At 47.2% G+C, this 18,433-nt stretch overlaps 1 protein-coding gene and 1 long non-coding RNA gene across 12 annotated transcripts in view; one reads left to right on the top strand and one right to left on the bottom strand.

Moving 5' to 3' along the window:
* Nucleotides 1-5,152: 5,152 nt before the first annotated feature.
* Nucleotides 5,153-9,223, bottom strand: LOC140913374 (uncharacterized). The gene is made up of 3 exons (XR_012159568.1): nt 8,908-9,223; nt 8,540-8,655; nt 5,153-5,792 (listed from the first exon to the last, which is right to left on the bottom strand). It is a non-coding gene; the product is annotated as an uncharacterized lncRNA (long non-coding RNA).
* Nucleotides 9,224-9,411: 188 nt separating this feature from the next.
* The window catches only part of IRS2 (insulin receptor substrate 2), a 31,572-nt gene continuing 22,550 nt past the window's right edge, over nt 9,412-18,433 (top strand). For 8 of the 11 annotated variants that reach the window (XR_012159557.1, XR_012159555.1, XR_012159556.1 and 5 more), the window contains exon 1: nt 9,413-13,148. Coding sequence is in view for 5 of the 11 variants with exons in the window: in XM_073349605.1 (XP_073205706.1) it covers nt 9,728-13,148 (3,421 nt within the window). In the remaining 6 variants the exon portion in view is untranslated. Of the gene's footprint in view, nt 13,149-14,093; nt 14,225-18,433 lie in introns of those variants that run through there. The other 3 variants (XM_073349637.1, XM_073349596.1, XM_073349658.1) reach the window with 3 other exon arrangements.

Below are 18,433 nucleotides of genomic sequence, written 5' to 3'. Positions count from 1 at the left end.
TAATTCTAATCACCAGAACAGGAGGAAAGAATTGCCACACACACACAATCTCTGTGTGAGGAAGATTACAAATTTGAAACTTATTACAAGAATGGCCTTAAGTCAGAAAATGTAGAGAGAAACTTCTTAATGGGGAGTTGAAGTTGACTTCACACATTTATAAAAAAGTTCAAGGACATCAAAATAGAAATCAGTTTGTTCTTTTGTTGGAACAGATAACTGTGGTTCTGGTAGTATAAGCGAATGTTACTGATGCACCTAATAATTCTCCGTCCTTTTTCTCATAGCTTGGCTACCATCTGCTTTAAGATCCCGACAACAGGTGAGAGGGCAACAGTCAAGCCAACATCCCTTACAACGGTTGTTCCTTATCCTTGAATACACAGGTATTTAAAAATGAGATCTATTTGGATTGAAATTCAACGTGTATGTGCATCCAGTCTTTCAGAAAGTGTTTGCAATAGCCTGACTGTGACCCTTGGGTAATATTTAAATATAGTTACATTTACTTAGGGCCTGAGAACCTAGGAGCCGCCCTTTGATAGAACTCTAATCAAAGTTGAGTTCTGCTGCAGTGGCCTGGCAGAATCAAGCTCTTTCATAGATTGGTCAATGTAGCTGTATATACTTTAAAATTTTTTTTGATAAAGCTAATGTCATTTACCTGATTAAATACATGTATCAATATTTAATTGCTATACAGTTAAACAATCTGCAAAGGCAAAATTCACCACTCACTTCAGAAGGAGTTTTGTCTGCAAAATGAGATGTTGCTGACCTTTTTGTCATTATTTATTATCCATAGCTATAACTAAACAGGTGCAATAGTTGTATTTGGAATATAAACAGATTTTTGAAAAACTGAATTGTCACATTTCTACTTCTGGAGTATCAGGTTGGTACAACAGCCATAGATAGACTAAGGAAATTTTACTGAATCCTAATATGAGGGTCAGAATCGAGGAAGGAAACTACAAATTTTAAAAAAAATCGGTACCAAGTTAATTGATTAGATTTGTTCATTATGAACGGAATACCACTGCCTGGTATTCTATAAATATATAACAAGGCAAAAGGTGAAATCCTGGCCCCACTGAAGTCAATAGTGAAACTTCCACTGACTTTAATGAGTCAGGATTTCACCTAAGATCTCTGCTTTGAATAGCTCACAATATATAAAGTTCCAATCCTGTACTGAGAATCCAAAATCCCTGCTCCACAACCACTGAGGTCAATAGGGCTCTGGGGCAGGCACAAGGGTCTGGCTGCATGGACTATGTCAGCTAAGTCTGAACTAAACAGGACCACTATTTTTAGGCCAGGTCTACACTACAAACTTTCGCTGGCATAGCTATGTCAGTTAGGGTGAGATTAGAGGTGTGATTTGTGACTGATAACAGTTTTTGCCAGCAAAAGACCCTAGTGTTGATACATTATACCAGCAAACGTGCAGTTTTGCTGGTATAAGTGCATTTCATTTGGAGATGCTTGGAATAAGCTACGCCAGCAAATGTGCAGTTTTGCTGGTATAAACAGTATCCATAGTAGGAGTGCTTCGCTAGTGTAGTATACAGGGATAGCCACACCAGCAAAGCATTCCTACACTAGACCTGGCCTTATTACGTTTAGATGAAGTTATCATGGGGTAAAGGGATGGGGCAGGAGAGGTCTGACAAAAGAAGGGGAAAGGGAGAGGTGAAATTAGGAGTGAAATTTTTCTTTCTTTAGCAATGAATTACTGCCACTGAGTTGCCTTGCTCACAGATTTTCTTTTCTTATTTAAATGTAAGTAATGTAATTAACATGCATGGAGTGGCACTGCCTATCATGCTGATCAATATTGACTTATTGTTTCCTTGTCCTCCCCTGTCTGTCTATCTGTTGTCTCCTGTCTTATACATACATTGTAAGCTCTTTGGGGTGGGGCAGTCTTTTTGATCTGTGTTTATACAGTGTCTAACACAATGGAGTCCTGGTCAATGACTGGGACTCTTAGGCACTACCAGAGTACAAATAATAGTTAATATTTAATTACTGGTTGAAAGCGAGATGAAATAAGTGAGTTTTGAGAACAGCTGGTTGGACATTTTTGAAATTTCAATTAAAAACAGAAAAATTCAGGGAATATTTTTTACATTTTAACAAGCTCCTGTTTTGAGGGCCTGTAGAGAGGGCACATAATATTTACTATTGTCTCCCATGGAAAGTATACGGTATCATGTATGGTGTGAATTTAAAGTGCAATAGTTATAGTGGTATAACTCCTCAAGTGGATACTCTTATTCTGAAATGAGCGCGTTTTCTGGTTTAGCTTATATTGATTTGGCAGTGGTTAAAACTAAGCCAAAAAAACCCTCTTAGGCATGGTCTATACTACAAAGCTTTGCCGGCATAGCTGTATCAGCTAGCAGTGTGGAAAAAAATCCCCCCCTCTGGACGACATAATTATGCTGGCAAAACCTACAGCATAGATGCAACTATACCTACAGAAGAGTGCTTCTGCTGGCAAAGTTAATGTCATTTGGAGAGGTGGGGTAACTATGCCAGCAGAGCTCCTCCTTCTGCCTTACACTTCATCTCCACCAAGGGATGCTGCCAGCATAGCTCACCAGCCAAGGCTCTGTAGTGTAGACAAGTCCTCAGACTGTCCTCACGGGGAGCTATACTACAGTGTTTTAACTACTTGTATAATTATACTGGTATAACTGAAACTTTCCCATATAGACAAACCCACAGGCACAAAGAAGCTATAGGAAGGCAAGACCACTGCAGAGAAGCTAAATTAATTCTTTGCATCACTGCAGATTATGTGGGGGAGATCCCCACACTTGAGCCATTCTTTTCAGGTGACAAATCTGAGGAACTTTTCCAGATTGAAGTGTCAAAAGAGGAGGTTTTGGAACAAGCTGATAAATTAAACACTAAAAAGTCACCAAAACCACCCAAGAGTTCTGAAGGAACTCAGATATGAAATTGCAGAACTACTAACTGTGGTATGTAAACTATGGCTTACATCAGCTTCTCTACCAGAGGACTAGAGGATAGCTAATGTAACATTTTTTTTTTTTTTTAAAAAGGCTCCACAGGCCATCCTGGCAATTACAAGCCAGTAAACCTGACTTCAATACCAGGCAAACTGAAATTATAGTAAAGAACAGAATTATCAGACACATACATAAATATAATATGTTAAGGAAGAGCCAATGCAGCTTTTGTAAAGGAAAATCATGCCTCATCAATCTATTAGAATTATTTGAGGATGTCAACAAACGTGTGGATGAGGGTGATCCAGTGGATATAGTGTACTTGGATTTTTAGAAAGCCTTTGCCAAGGTCCCACACCAAAGGCTCTTAAGCAAAGCAAACTGTCATGGGATTAGAGGGAAGATCCTCTCATGGATCAGAAACTGGTTAAAAGATAGGAAACAATGGGAAGTAATAAATGGTCAGTTTTCACAAAGGAGAGAGGTAAAGTGTGGGGTTCCACAAGGATCTATACTGGGATCAATGCTGTTCAACATATTCATAAATGATCTCAGAAAGGGGGGTAAACAGTAAGGTGGCAAAATTTGCAGATGATACAAAATGATTCAAGATAGTTAAATCCAAAACTGACTGTGAAAAATTACAAAGGGATCTCACTAAACTGGGTGACTCTGGGCAACAAAACAGCAGATCAAATTCAATGTTGATAAGTGCAAAGTAATAGACATTGGAAAAAATAATCCCAATTATGCACACAAAATCACGGGTTCTAAATTAACTGTTACCACTCAAAAGAGATCTTGAGGGGAAGGATAGCTCAGTGGTTTGAGCATTGCCCTGCTAAACCCAAGGTTGTGAGTTCAATCTTTGAAGGGGCCATTTAGGGATCTGGGGCAAAAATTGGGGATTGGTCCTACTTTGAGCAGGGGGTTGGACTAGATGACCTCCTGAGGTCCCTTCCAACCCTGATATTCTATGAACTCTATGAGTCATTGTGGAAAGTTCTCTGAAAATATCCACTCAGTGTGCAGCAGGAGTCAAAAAAGCTAACAGAACATTAGGAAAGGGATGGATGGATAGATAGATAAAACAGAAACTATCATAATGCCATTATATAAATCCATCATAAGCCCACACCTTCAATACTGAGTCTGGTTCTGGTTGTCACATCTTAAAAGAGATATATTAGATCTGGAAAAGGTACAGAGAAAGGCAATAAAAATTATTAGGGGTATGGAACAGCTTCCATACGATGAGAGATTAAAAAGAGTGAGATGGTTCATCTTAGAAAAAAAGATGACTAATAGAGGATATGATCAAGGTCTATAAAATCATGAATGGTGTGGATAAAGTGAACAAGGAAGTGTTACTTACCCCCTCACATAACACAAGAATTAGGAGTCACCCAAATAAATGAATAGGCCACAGGTTTGAAACAGACAAAAGGAAGTGCTTCTTTGCACAGTGCACGGTCAACCTGTGGAACTCATTGCTATGGGATGTTGTGAAGGCCAGAAGTATAACTGGGTTAAAAAAAGAATTAGATAAGTTGATGGACAGGTCCATCAATGGCTGTTAGCCAAGATGGTCAGAGACGTCCCCTCATGCTCTGGGTATTCCTTAACCTTCAACTGCCAGAAGCTGGGCCTAGACAACAGGGGATGGATCACTCAAAATTACCCCATTTTGTTCATTCCCTCTGATGCATCTGGCACTGGCCATTGTCAGAAGATGGGATCCTGGGCTAGATGGACCATTGGCCTGATCAAGTACAGCCATTCTTATGTTCTTAAGAGGTAAAGTGTGGCATGACAAAAAGGCTCAGAATCCTGCAGAGAAAGAAATGAAAACCACCCATGTAATTTTAAAGCAGAGATGTTTGTTGCTACAGTTTGTTCCTTGAAGCCAGTACCAATTATATCATATTTTTCTCATGGACTCTTGGACTAGCGCTTCCCATACCCTGCACCAAAGATATATATTGCTGTTTCTTGGAAACCTACTAAGTTAAAATCCACAAAGCAAAAATAATTAAAATAGAAAAAATATTTATTGCATGTCATAAGTCAATCAGCACCAGAAAATTAAAAGTTATTACTGACATCTAACACTTACATAATTATAAAAAAAAAATATAAAAAAGTAGCAATTTGTTATGCGGAAGTGTGAGATAAAAGGAAATTTCCTTCTTTTTATTGTTTTTGTTGCATCTAAATTGTTTAATAAACATTGATTCTGCTGTTATAATTAATATTTTCATTACGAAAATATGTTCATAATTATTACCCTTTTACAAATGCCAACTCTAAAGATTTGTCTGAGACCCCCAAATAATTAATATTTCATAACTTGCTGGAAAAAAAAACATTCTACAGTTTCAGAGAAATACTCTTCTGTATTTTTATAGATTTAAACTGTAAACCTCTTACTCATATTGGTGTGGAGTTACTCAGATAAGTACCAATTTGAGTAAAGGGTTCATAATCTGGCTCATAAAGATTAAAATTAGAAAACCAACCATTCCTGACTTTGCATAAAAAACTTTCCTCATTAAGGACTGTAATACATAGAAAATAAAAAATACCTTGCACTTCTACAGCATTTTAAACCACAGATCTCAACTTATTTTGCCAGAGTGGGTAAGTATTATTATCTCCATTTCCCAAATAGGGGTAGCTGAAGCACAGGGGTTCCTGGTTCTTGCCGTTGGTCATATAGTGAGTCAATAGCAGAGACTTCAGCGGCCATCCCTCTCTCTCTCCTGGAAGGTAGTATCTCCGGTCTCCAGCAGCTGCCCTTCCCTTTTGCTGTGTTAAACATGTATTAATTTAAGCAAAAAACAACAAACAAACAGGTAAGTACCTTAATACTTAAAATGTGAACACCCAGTCTCCGAGGAAAAGGCGGTTCTTTTAAAAAAGCTCTCTACTGCAACCTGAGCCTGCTGAAATTTATAGCTGAGTCTCCCTTATTTCAGGTACAGGTATTGATTTCTAAATGAGTTATGACCGAAACCAAGGAGAATTTAAAGGACAGAGACTCTTCCTTAAACTTCTCTTGCATGGCGTGTGTATGGTGTACCTTGAGCTATACGCTGTATGTACTCGTGTGTGTACGTGTAGGACTGGGTCTAGACTGGCGGAGGGGATCACAAGCTGCTAGAGGAACACTGGATTGTTTTCGCTGCTTGCGCCCGCCCTCTGCCCTGCACTATGGAAACTATATTTTTTCAACTTTACATTCAAAACAGATGACTTCAGCTGCATAATATACAGACACATGAATGTCCCGATGGCATTCAGAACAGAAAATTAAAAACAAGGATGTTTGTCTGACCTCTTGCTCCCTTCTCCTCCCAAGGATATGCAAAAGGGAGACAAGCTTTGTGAGTGGGTCTAGGAAAGGAGAAGATGCGGCTCTGATTAAAAACAACCTGGGCTAGAGGTTTTCAATAAATACTTTTTTCTTTATCCCAAGACTCTTATTATGACTTTCCCCCTTTCCACCACTGTGTGTTTTATGTTGCATGCTTCAGAACGAGCAATGATTTTGTTTTCCTCTATCACAGGGGCTCTACGTACGCCTACCCACCACGGAGCTTGTCTGGTCCCCCTCTGTTTCCCCACCCCGCACTACACACCCAGAGACAGTACAGCTCGCCAGGCCCCCTCTTCCCCACCGGCCCCTCCGATCGTCTCTGGTTCCCACTCTGTTCCCCACCGCTACCGCCCCCTCCCCATTACACACATCACTGATATTCTCTGGTCCCCACCGCCCCCTCCCCATTACACACATCACCGATACTCTCTGGTTCCCTCACTGTTCCCCACCGCCCCCTCCCCATTACACACATCACCGATATTCTCTGGTCCCCACCGCCTCCTCCCCATTACACACATCACCGATACTCTCTGGTTCCCACTCTGTTCCCCACCGCCCCCTCCCCATTACACACATCACAGATCGTTTCTGGTTCTCACTCTTTCTCCACCCCCTACCCCCACACCCTACAGCTAGCCAGGTCCCCCTGTTCCCCACCGCCCCCTCCCTACATACACGCATCATAGAGCTTGTCTGGTTCCCCCCCGTTCCCCACACAGAGAACTGAGATCTTTGCGGGTCTTCGTGCAGCCACCCCCCCCTCCCATACACACACACAAAAGGGGTGCAACAGGAAGGTAAATCACCTCCCACTTCTACAATTCCACCCCCCCTTCCCTCCCGTGTCTGTTGTACAAGCAAGGGGCATATAGATCCCGGCGTTTGTTGCTAGTTGTGCGTGTAAAGTCCAGTGAGATGACTAATTTTCGTTCTCGTAAACAAGCAGGGACCTCTGCTCATTGAAAGCCGTTCATCAACTGGGGCTTTGCACAAACAAGGGTGACTTTAGAGCCGGGATCCCATCGCACACAGATCAACCGTAAAACGTAGCCGTGGAAAACAGAGCCACACAACATAGGAATAGGGATTTGTAATGGTTGGAAAAACATGGACTCGTGCGCGCACCTTCGCCACAAGGAAAGCAGCCTGCAAAGCAAACACACACTGCAGCCGCGGCAGATTTCCAGAGCGTAAACACGGGGGGTGGGGGGTGAGGCTGCTACACTCCCCCTTCACAACTCATTACTTAATTGCCTCGATGTGCTCTAATCCCCCAGTGCGGCTGGCTTTGTTTCGCAAGGAAACACGAATGCTGCCCTTATACACAGCAATGCAAAACACAGCGATCAATTAATTTACTTAATTAAAAAATGAACAGCACCCCCCCACACACACACACTCCTCGTTCTTCACTCTCCAGGTGGCATTTCTTCGCTACACAGACCCAGCAACTATGGGGAGAAGGCAAACAAGCCCCTGATCAATGACAAACTAGCAGAAACAGCTGGCCACCCCGCTACCCCCTCGATTCTCCGTTACTTTGTGTAGGGCCGGGGGAGCCAAGAGCAAACGCCCGGGAGGCGGACCCAGGAGGTCTGGACTATGTTGTATGGGTTCAGGGGGAGCTAGCGGGAGGACTGGGCAGGGAATGCCTAGTGATTTAGGGGAGGCGGCTAGGAAGGCTCTGGATCCTGGGAGGGGAGAAGGCGGGGTGGGAGACCCAGCCAGTGCACCGTGAGTGAGGCAGTGGGGGCTGAACTAGCAAGCTCCGCAGCGTATGTGTCGGGGCGGGGGGCACTCCCCAGGGGAACAGGCACTCTCTAGCGTGGAGGCAAAAAGGGGGATCGGGGAGGGCAAGTCCCGATGTGGTGGCCCCCACAGAGGGGTGTCTGCGGCACGCATAGAAGGCAGAGAGAGCGATTGGGGGCGGGGGAGAGGGAGATGTTGGCTGGGGCCACAGAGGGCCCAAGACCGCTTGCAGGGGGGCGTGGAGCCGGAGAAGCCCGCTAGGACGGCAAACTTCGGGGTGTGTGTCGTGGGAAGGGAAACAAACCCCGGGAAGCCCTGTTGCCTGGGGGATACAGGGAAAGGACCAGGCAAGGCAACAGAGCTCTATTGCCATGGCGAGCTACACAAACGTTACCAAAGCATGAAAGCTAGATTCCGCTGGTACCTGTCCGTCTGTCCAGGGCAGGACTTCTTACTGCCTGGGCTTTGATCCCAGGCCCATTAGCATTAGCCGCGTTCAAGCCTGATGTGGGGCGGCAGGTTTGGCGGTGGAGGCGGCACCTAAAAAGGCGGCCGGTTAGATGGGGGAGAGGGCCATCTCTGGCACCCCCCCCCCCCTCTCCTTTGGCCATGCTGCAGCTTCTTGATTTTGAGGAAACCTGCCCATCGCTCTCGATCGCCGGCGGAAGGCTTCCCCTCCTCTGCCACACCTGGCGCAATAAACCCCAGCCCAGCTCAGTTTCCTCCGTCACGCGCTCGGGACCCTCTGTCCCCCCCCCCCTTTTTTTTTTTTAATTTCCCCCTCTAGCGTACGGTCACCGGCTCTGCACTGGGCGCGAAGCTGCGGGAGCCCGCCCCCTTCCCCGCCTGGCGAGGTGGCCCGCTCATGTGCTCGCTCGGTGACAGCGGGCTCGGCAGCCCCCCGGCCACCTCGCGCTCCTGCCTGGGCTTCCCGGTCGCCTGGCGTTTTCGGCGAGCTCCCGCACGTGTCTGTGCGGGGGTCCGGGGCCAGGGGAAAGGGGCAGGCGAGAGCCAGCGTGCGTAGAAGAAGGGAGGGTGTGTGGGCGGGAAAAGAAACAGAGGGGGAGACTGAGAGAGAAGAGGGTGGGACGCGCGAGCCACCCAATAACAACCCGCCTCCCTGGGCTCGGCGTCCTCCCCCCATCCCCATTGGTGCATGGCGCTGTCCTTTCCCCGGCGCCGCACCCAATCCCGTAGGAAGCTGGCGGCGGATTGATGGCCTCGCCCCCCTTTACTCTGGCTTTCCCCTGCTCCCCCCTCCCTTGGCTCGGTGTGTGAGCGTTTCGGCAACCCAGCGGGTCACGTGTTGTTTTGCTCTTTAGTTCAGCCCTTGGTGCGCAATGTGTTACTTACTGTGAAACTGCTACCGAGGCAGGCGGCGGCAGCAGCGACCAGCTCCGAGGATCCGGAGAGCAGCCGCGCTCAGGGTCTAGAAGGACTCGGGCAGCAGCAAGCCCTGCCTGCACGGAGGAGCCAGGTCGGCAACAGCACCATCACCGCCGCGCTTTATACAGGAGCCGGGGGTCACAGCGGCTCCGGGGACCAGGGGATTAGCCCCCCCGCCCCAGGGCGCTCGGAACTCAGCCCCCCTGCCCCGCGCTCTGGGCTGGGGATGGCGAGCCCCACGCTGCTGGGGCTGCTGAACTCCCCTCCTGGTCCCAACCTCAACAACAACAACAACCACCAGAGCGTGAGGAAATGCGGCTACCTGCGCAAGCAGAAGCACGGGCACAAGCGCTTCTTCGTGCTCCGGGGACCCGGCGGCAGCGGGGAGGAGCAGCCGGGGGCGGGGGGCGCCCGGCTGGAGTACTACGAGAACGAGAAGAAATGGAAGAACAAGTCGGGGGCTCCCAAGCGGGTGATCGCGCTGGATTCCTGCCTCAACATCAACAAGCGAGCGGACGCCAAGCACAAGTACCTGATCGCCCTCTACACCAAGGACGAGTACTTCGCCGTGGCGGCCGAGAACGAGCAGGAGCAGGAGGGCTGGTACCGGGCCCTCACCGACCTGCTCAACGAGGGCAAAGCCGCCTGCCAGGGTTCCCCGCTCCGCCACCTCTCCTCGCCCTTCTCCTCCGGCAGCGCCGCCGGGTCCTCCCTCGCCGGCGGCTGCGAGGACCTCAACTACGGGCTGCTCGCCCCGGCCAGTGCTGTCTACCGGGAGGTCTGGCAGGTGACGCTGAAGCCCAAGGGCCTGGGGCAGAGTAAGAACCTGACCGGGGTGCACCGGCTCTGCCTCTCCGCTCGCACCATCGGCTTCGTGCGCCTCAACTGCGAGCTGCCCTCGGTCACGCTGCAGCTGATGAACATCCGCCGCTGCGGCCACTCCGACAGCTTCTTCTTCATGGAGGTGGGGCGGTCGGCGGCCACCGGGCCCGGCGAGCTCTGGATGCAGGCGGACGACTCGGTGGTGGCGCAGAACATCCACGAGACCATCCTGGGGGCCATGAAGGCGCTGAAGGAGCTGTCCGAGTTCCGGCCCCGCAGCAAGAGCCAGTCCTCCTCGTCCTCCTCCTCCGGGGGCGCCGGGGGCCCCGGAGCCTCCTCCACCCACCCCATCACCGTGCCCGGCCGCCGGCACCACCACCTGGTCAACCTGCCGCCCAGCCAGACCGGCCTGCTGCGCCGCTCCCGCACAGACAGCCTAGCGGCCGGGGCCAGCGCCGGCACCAAGGGCAACCCGGGCCGGGTGCGGACGGCCAGCGAAGGGGATGGCTGCAGAGCGGGCTCGGTCGCCGGCAGCCCCATGAGCCCCGGCCCGGTGCGGACTCCCTTGAGCCGCTCGCACACACTTAGTAGCGGCGGCAAGTCGGGGGGAAAGCTGGGGCCGGTGCCCCCCGGGGGCGGCCTGCAAAATAGTCGCTCCATGTCTATGCCCGTATCGCACTCGCCCCCTTCCGCCACCAGCCCGATCAGCCTCTCCTCCAGCAGCGGGCTCGGCTCCGAGCCCCCCCACCCGCAGCGCCTGTCCAGCGGCAGCGCCTCCGTATCGGGCTCCCCCAGCGACCCTGGCTTTATGTCCTTCGACGAATACGGCTCCAGCCCGGGCGGCGACCTGCGGCCCTTCTCCACCGCCAGCAACCGCAGCAACACGCCCGAGTCCATCGCCGAGACCCCCCCGGTGCGGGACCCCGGGGGCGGCGCGGACCTGTACGGCTACATGGCCATGGAGCGGCCCCAGGGCGGCCGGCTCTGCTACCGGCCCTGCCCGGACTCGGCGGGGGACAAGGGCCCCAGGAAGCGGACTTACTCGCTGACCACGCCGTGCCGCCAGCGGGCCGCCCCCCCGCAGGTCTCCTCCGCCTCTCTGGACGAGTACACCCTGATGCGGGCCACCTTCGCCGGCAGCTCCGGCCGCCTCTTCCCCGCCGCCTCCCCCAAAGTGACCTACACGCCCTACCCCGAGGACTACGGGGACATCGAGATCGGCTCCCACCGCAGCTCCGGCAGCAGCAGCACCAACCTGGGGCCGCCGGCAGGGGGCGGCGGAGGAGGGGACGACGGCTATATGCCCATGACCCCCGGCGTGGCCGCGGCGTTGGGGCCGGGCAGCCGGGGCGGCGCTGACTACATGCCCATGAGCCCCACCAGCGTGTCCGCCCCGCAGCAGATACTGCAGCCGCGGGCCGGGGCGGGCGGCGGCGGCTCGCCGGGGAACGGCAGCGGCGGCTACAAGACCAGCTCCCCCGGGGAGAGCTCCCCGGACGACAGCGGCTACATGCGGATGTGGGGCGGCTCTCGGCTGTCGGTGGAGAGCTCGGACGGGAGGCTGAGCGGCGGGGACTACATCAACATGTCCCCGCACGGGCCGCCCGCCGCCTCGCTCACCCCGCCCGACTTCTTCTTCGCCCCGGCTGCGGGCGCCGGCGACCCGCCCAAGGCCGCCTACGCCTGCAGCTCCCTGCCCCGCTCCTGCCCCGGCCAGGAGCCGGCCAAGGACAGCGACCAGTACGTCTTCATGAGCTCCCCGGGCAGGCTGGTCCCGGAGCAGCCGGCCTGCGGCGTGCGCCCCGCCGCCCCCTCCAGCCACACGGTGCCTTCCCCGCTGCGGCACAGCCGGACCGAGAGCTTCCTGAGCCAGCGGGGCCCGCGGGCGGTCCGGCCCAGCCGCCTGGCCCTGGACACCCTGCGGACGCTGCTGCCCAGCATGCACGAGCACCCGCTGCCGCCCGAGCCCCAGAGCCCCGGCGAGTACATCAACATCGACTTCGGGGAGCCGGCGCCTGCCGACTCGCCGCCCTCCCTGCCGGCCGACAGCCCGGCCTCCTCGCTGGGCTCGGGCGCCGGGCGGAGGCGCTCCCCCCTCTCCGACTACATGAACATCGACTTCGGCTCGCAGGCGGGCCCGGTCTCGGTGGGCTGCCTGGAGGCGCTCTCGCCGGAGGCCTGCGCCAGCCGCGGCCGGCCCGAGGGGCTCTACCTGCCGGCGGCGGTGGGGGTGGCTTGCCTGTCCAGCCCGCCCGACGGGGGCGATTACACCGAGATGACCTTCGGCATGGCCGCCACCCCGCCCCAGCCCATCGCCCAGAAGCCAGAAAGTGCCCGGGTCACCAGCCCCACGGCCGGGGTGAAGAGACTCACCCTGGCCGGGGTGGAGGCTTTCATCCTCTCCAGCCCGCCCCCGGACCCTAACCGCGGGGCTAAGGTCATCCGGGCGGATCCCCAGGGGCGCCGGCGGCACAGCTCGGAGACTTTCTCCTCCACCACCACTGTGACCCCCGTGTCTCCTTCCTTTGCACATAACCCCAAACGGCACAACTCGGCCTCGGTGGAGAACGTGTCCCTCAGGAAAAGCGACGGCCTGGAGGAGGAGCAGGGCAGCAGCCCCATGTGCCGGGAGACCTCCGCTGGCTTCCAGAACGGCCTCAACTACATCGCCATAGACGTGGTGGATGGGAGCCTGGCAAACCGTGACAAAGTCAGACGCAAAGGCAGGCACGCCATGAATGGGGACATCAATGGAGTGGAGACCAGCGCCTATGCCAGCATAGATTTCCTATCCCACAACCTGAAAGAAGCAACTGCTGTGAAAGGTGAGCAGTAGGTCGCTTTCCCAATGTGCTATATTTGTATTTCTAGGGAATGTTGCCATTTTGGGAGAGGTTTCTCTCTCTTTCTCAGCTTTGTAAGCTTTCCAAATAAAATATCTATACACAAGGAAACACTTAAATTAGTGAGTGTGCCCCCTTCACAGGAGCCCAGACTAGTGAGTACACAGTTCTGTATTTTGGATATGCTGCAGAACTGCAGTTAGAACATTTTTCAGCGCCTTTGCTTAAGAGTTTATAAAGCTTGAGTTCAAAGACAGCGAGGGAGCACATCAGATTACCGACAGATCCTTGGCCATCTATCTGAAAGAGTCAAAACAATATGAGGGTTGCATATTGTTTTGCAAATTTTGTTTAAAGGCCTACCCAACAGCTACGGGTAACTACACTGCAGCTGCTGGTTGAATCACAGTATCAATGGCCAGTGGGTTGGTTTGCTTTTTAAGTGGATAGCAAATGCAGGCTGCTTGAAAACAAAAAGAACCCTAAATAACCTAAAGCTTAATATGAGAGAGAATTTGTGTTTTAATCATGTAGCTGTTCCTTTCCACAGGTGCTAGTTGTGCTATAGAAAACTCTTCCTAGCAAGAGGGAAAGTCTGTGTTATAACTGGGGAGGCCAGGAACAGACAATATGTGAAGGTTTAAAAGTTAATCATTGAGACACCGCAGGGATCCTCTTTGCTATTGCACCAGGGCATTTTTAACCTGTATGTACCTATAAACTGCAGTATGTATTTATCGGTCTAGGATGCTGAAATGACAAGGGTGAATAACCCACTCTAGGTTTTACTTCCATATTTATATAGTTTTCATACAGATAATCAGTTTTAAGTAAAAAGTGTCCATTTCTGACACCACTTGTAGAGATTTTTGTTCCATTTATTATTGGCTTGTTGATTTTGAAGAAGAAAATGTTCTTTTTTTATAGGAAGTGCAGAAAGATGGAAGAGATGAAAGTGGAGAAAGCTTTGAACCTAATTGAGAGGATTGTTGACTGAAATGTCAGAATTTTTACAAGATGAACACACTGAATGGTTTCAGAGTAGCAGCTGTGTTAGTCTGTACCCGCAAAAAGAAAAGGAGGACTTGTGGCACCTTAGAGACTAACAAATTTATTTGAGTATAAGTTTTCGTTAAGGACAGAGACAGACTTGTCAGTTATCTGTAGTTTTGCTTAAGCTGGCTTCAGGATTTACATGGTTTGGCATAAATCAGCGTGAATGCTACAATTATTGATTCCATTGCCTTATATAAAGAATGTTTGGCTGTAGCCTGTACATTGGAGTTATGTTCCAGTAAAATCTTGAGCTCTCTTGTATTTAGTTGTAAATTGAGTTTAACAAGATTTGAGTTTTGCTTGACCTACCTACAGCCCCCCCAACTGCATAACAAACCCATATTGGGGAAGCACCACTTCTACAGTATCCTCCAAACTGCTGACCCTAAGGGAAAGGGGTGAGGGGAAGGGAACTCTGCCTAGGGGGAAAACCTGGACTGGATTGAAATGCTCCCAGCATCCAGATTGGATTAAAGTGTGGACATTCCATTCATTTAGCTAATAAGGGGAAACTGGCGCTGCATCTCTGATAAAGTTAACAAAAAGATAGTATAAATATAGCAAAATGAATTTAGAGAATGGTGAATGGTGGGAACAGTTCAATTCTAGTAATTATAAAATATCTGAAGATTATTCAGATACTTGTTTTATTTTAATATTTTCTTTTACTTGTGGGCTTTTCCTCCCCTTTTTATATGCATGTAAATTGCAATGAAGATCAGCATCACTGGGTGTTGAGCTGAATGTAGGAGGCACAGCTGATGACTGTTTCAACCATTCTGTTTCCCTGAGGTTTCCTTGTTTCCCACACGTGCATGCCTGTTGCATATAATCACACTCACTCTATTCAGGAAGAACTGTAGCCAATTTCAGGACAAAGAGATAAGAAACACTTCGCATAACTGTTGATCAGTGTTCCAGGTCATATTTTAAAGTGGAGGCTGTATGTTACAGATATTTTTAGTGAATTAATTTGAACAGAAAGAGCAGTGTGATTAGGAAAGTGCAAGAATATTACCTTAGTAAGGGAATGCATAAGTACAGTAGTGGGCTATTGAGCGGAGCCATTAATATTTACAACTCCTGAGCTCTATTTTGGTTTTGTTTACATAACCACCTTGAAGTTTGTTTACAGTACTACTACCCTATTACTACTGCTGCTACTTAAAGATCACTGGTACTGTTCACAGTAGCATTCGAGGTTCTAAGAACTTTAATTTGTAAGATTAACAGGATTTTCATATTTTATGATGAAATACACATGTAGAATTACAGAAATATATGTATATGTATTAAGCATACTAGGTACTGGTTTAACTCTCATTTCTTATTTTAAGTCAGTGGCAGTTCAGAATGATTTGGCTAAACTTTATTGAAGATTTTTAATTGATGTTACTATATACAGTTTACCATGGAGGTAGCCTGTATTAGATGTGATGAGAATTGTTTACTTTTCTGTTTGTACTAATTGTTTACTAAATCACTAAAGCCACTGAATGGGAGCTAGCTTTATCCTTTCAAAGCTATGGAGAAATTAACAGTTTGGAGCAATTTTAAAACTGCAATGTTTGCTGCTTTAGAAAGAAAGTAACATGAAGAACTCTTGTAAAAAGCCTGTATCTTGTAAAAAAAAAACAAAAAAACCCCCAAAGTTCATTCTATTTGGTTTATTCGGAAATTAATATTTCAATGTAAAATCATAGTCAGTTCAAATACTTCCCCATATCTATAGATATATTTTATTATGTAAGTAAATATTGTGTTTGAGTTTTTGTCCCGTTAACAAAGAAAATTAATTATGTGACTTTAAAAATAAAGATGCATTGGTTTTCATCAGTAACTTGCCTGGCTGCTTTAAAGACTAGTGTGGTTTTTGGAATTTTGAACCAGTATCATCCTGTTACAACGAGAGCAAGCTAACAAAACCAAAATAGCTGAAAACAGAAAAATAAAAAGGTCATTCAGAATTTATCAGTTTATTTAGTTCTACTTCACTCTGAAAGTGTGCAGGCCTGTGAGAGTCTAACAAGTACTTGCCTTTTTCTGAAATATAAATAAAATAGTGCCTTTACTAGACAGCTGGAAACTCTTTTGTTGCACACTGATTATCAGTTAGCATTCAGCTTTCTAAGTATGAAATAACAACAACCCTTTGCAAAATAACATTAGTTCAGACAAAATGATGTATTTCCTTGCTTATGTAAACATTTTCACCCAGTTCCTCCTTTGGTGTAAATTGTTTATTACATTGGAGCTGTGCTAAATTACACCAACTGAAGATCTGTCTTTTGGGTGAAACCCTGGCTCCATTGAAATCACTAGTAATTTTGGCTTTAATAGGGTCATGATTTCACCCTGTGGTTTTTATTTTTATCCTGAAATCCTTAAGCAAAATCCCATTAAGTCCAGTAGTAATTGTGCTTGAGTTTTGACTTAATTGGAAGTTTTTTGCCTGGTTAAGGATATTACGATTGGGGCCATTATATTTGTTTTATTCCAAAAGCAACATGTTTTCTGGAACATATTAAAGTTTTTCCAACTAGTGATGTTTTAGTTTTCCAAAGTGTGACAGCAAATACATGAGATTGAGGTCTGTTGGCTCTCTCCCCCCCCCCCCACCTTTTACTTCTTGATTTATTAAAAAAGGTCTTCAATTATAACCTATGATACATCAGTTTTAAATGATCATAAAGCAAGCTAGTGGTCTTTGAGAATAGGTAAAATGATGTCTCACTAGGTCATAATTCTCGTAAGGATTTTATGAATATACGTAAACAGTACAAAAGTCAGATCTAGATAAAATTCACACATTGTTAAAACTGAAACCCTGATTTACTTTTTCCCTTTGTGCTCAGTTTGGACAATAAAACTAGAGAAGTCAGTTTCACTTTTTGATTCTTTTATACTGATTGCCACAAAGTTTGGTTCAGAATCTGCAAGGAAATGTTTTAATTGCCTGTATAAAAGTAATCTTCTAATCAAAATGTCTTGTTAATTTTATGAAAACATTCAAATACAGCTTTGTACATCTTTTTTAAAGCCTAATTTTTTTCGTATAAATTAGTACTAATTTATACTAAATGTCGTATAAATTAGTACTAATTACAAATGTAGCATTTGCTCTTACTGATCTAGTGCCATGCAGTGGGTTATATACCTCAGAATGAATAGATTCAAGAACTGGCCTACCTATTATATCCGATATGGCTGTGATTATAAATCACTTCACAGATAAAATTTAAGAGTTCCAGTTTCACCTTAGATGCTTGTTGGAAAATGTGGTACTGCTCTTTCAGATTCCATTCTATTAGAGGTAAAATGAAATGATTAGGTATCAAATCTGGCAGCATAACCTATAAAATACAAACTGCAAACTATAAGTTTTGTAAAATTAAATGACAACTTTTACTTTTTTAAAAAAATTCATTTTCAATTGTTTTAATTATATGGATGTCAGATTTTTAAAAATGAGATAAAACACCAAAACCCATAAATGTATTTGGCTTTTATTTCTTATTATAGTTTAAATTATATTTAGTTGCACTAAACTAAACAAAACAAGATTGTCATGGTTACTTTGAATCATTTAAGATAAATAGTTATAGACTAAGTTGAATGGTGGGTTTGTTCTAACGTGAACCAGTGTAGTCATTGCTCAAGGCAGAGGAAATGCTTAGGTTGATGATTGTTTCTGATAATTTGATTTCTTTCAAGATAGCTGCCGAGACTAACATTCACTTGTGTTGTAAGTAAAATACATAAAGGAATGTACGACCAGAAAGAGTATTAGGACATATTTTGTATGAATTCCCCCCCTCCGCTATAAGGAGGAAATAATGTTGGATACTTTGTGCTGGTTTTACCATTTTTTAAAATATCATTATATTGAAATACTGAAGCTGGTTTAAAAGTTGAAACACGGCATGCGTACACTGTAGTCAATTTAAGTAATGGATCTCCTTCCCCATTAGGAAGTTAAAGTATTGTATATACAATCCAGGTATTTTCAGTTTAAGCCAGATCTTCTCAAAAGCAGCAAGAGCACTTAACAAAATGTCTGTCTTTTCCATCTATCAAACAAATCCTAAAGAAATGTTTAACTACTTTTTAATTTTTTTAAAGACATTATGCCTCATGAAGGTATGCGTGTGCATATACATACTTCACTTATGGACTGTATTTGTGTTCATGAGTGCACCTATTTTGTGTTT

The sequence above is a fragment of the Lepidochelys kempii genome, chromosome 1 (assembly GCF_965140265.1).
Source record: "Lepidochelys kempii isolate rLepKem1 chromosome 1, rLepKem1.hap2, whole genome shotgun sequence".
Taxonomy (NCBI): domain Eukaryota; kingdom Metazoa; phylum Chordata; order Testudines; family Cheloniidae; genus Lepidochelys; species Lepidochelys kempii.
Note: the sequence above shows the minus strand (reverse complement) of the source record. Positions and strands in the feature narration are given on the sequence as shown.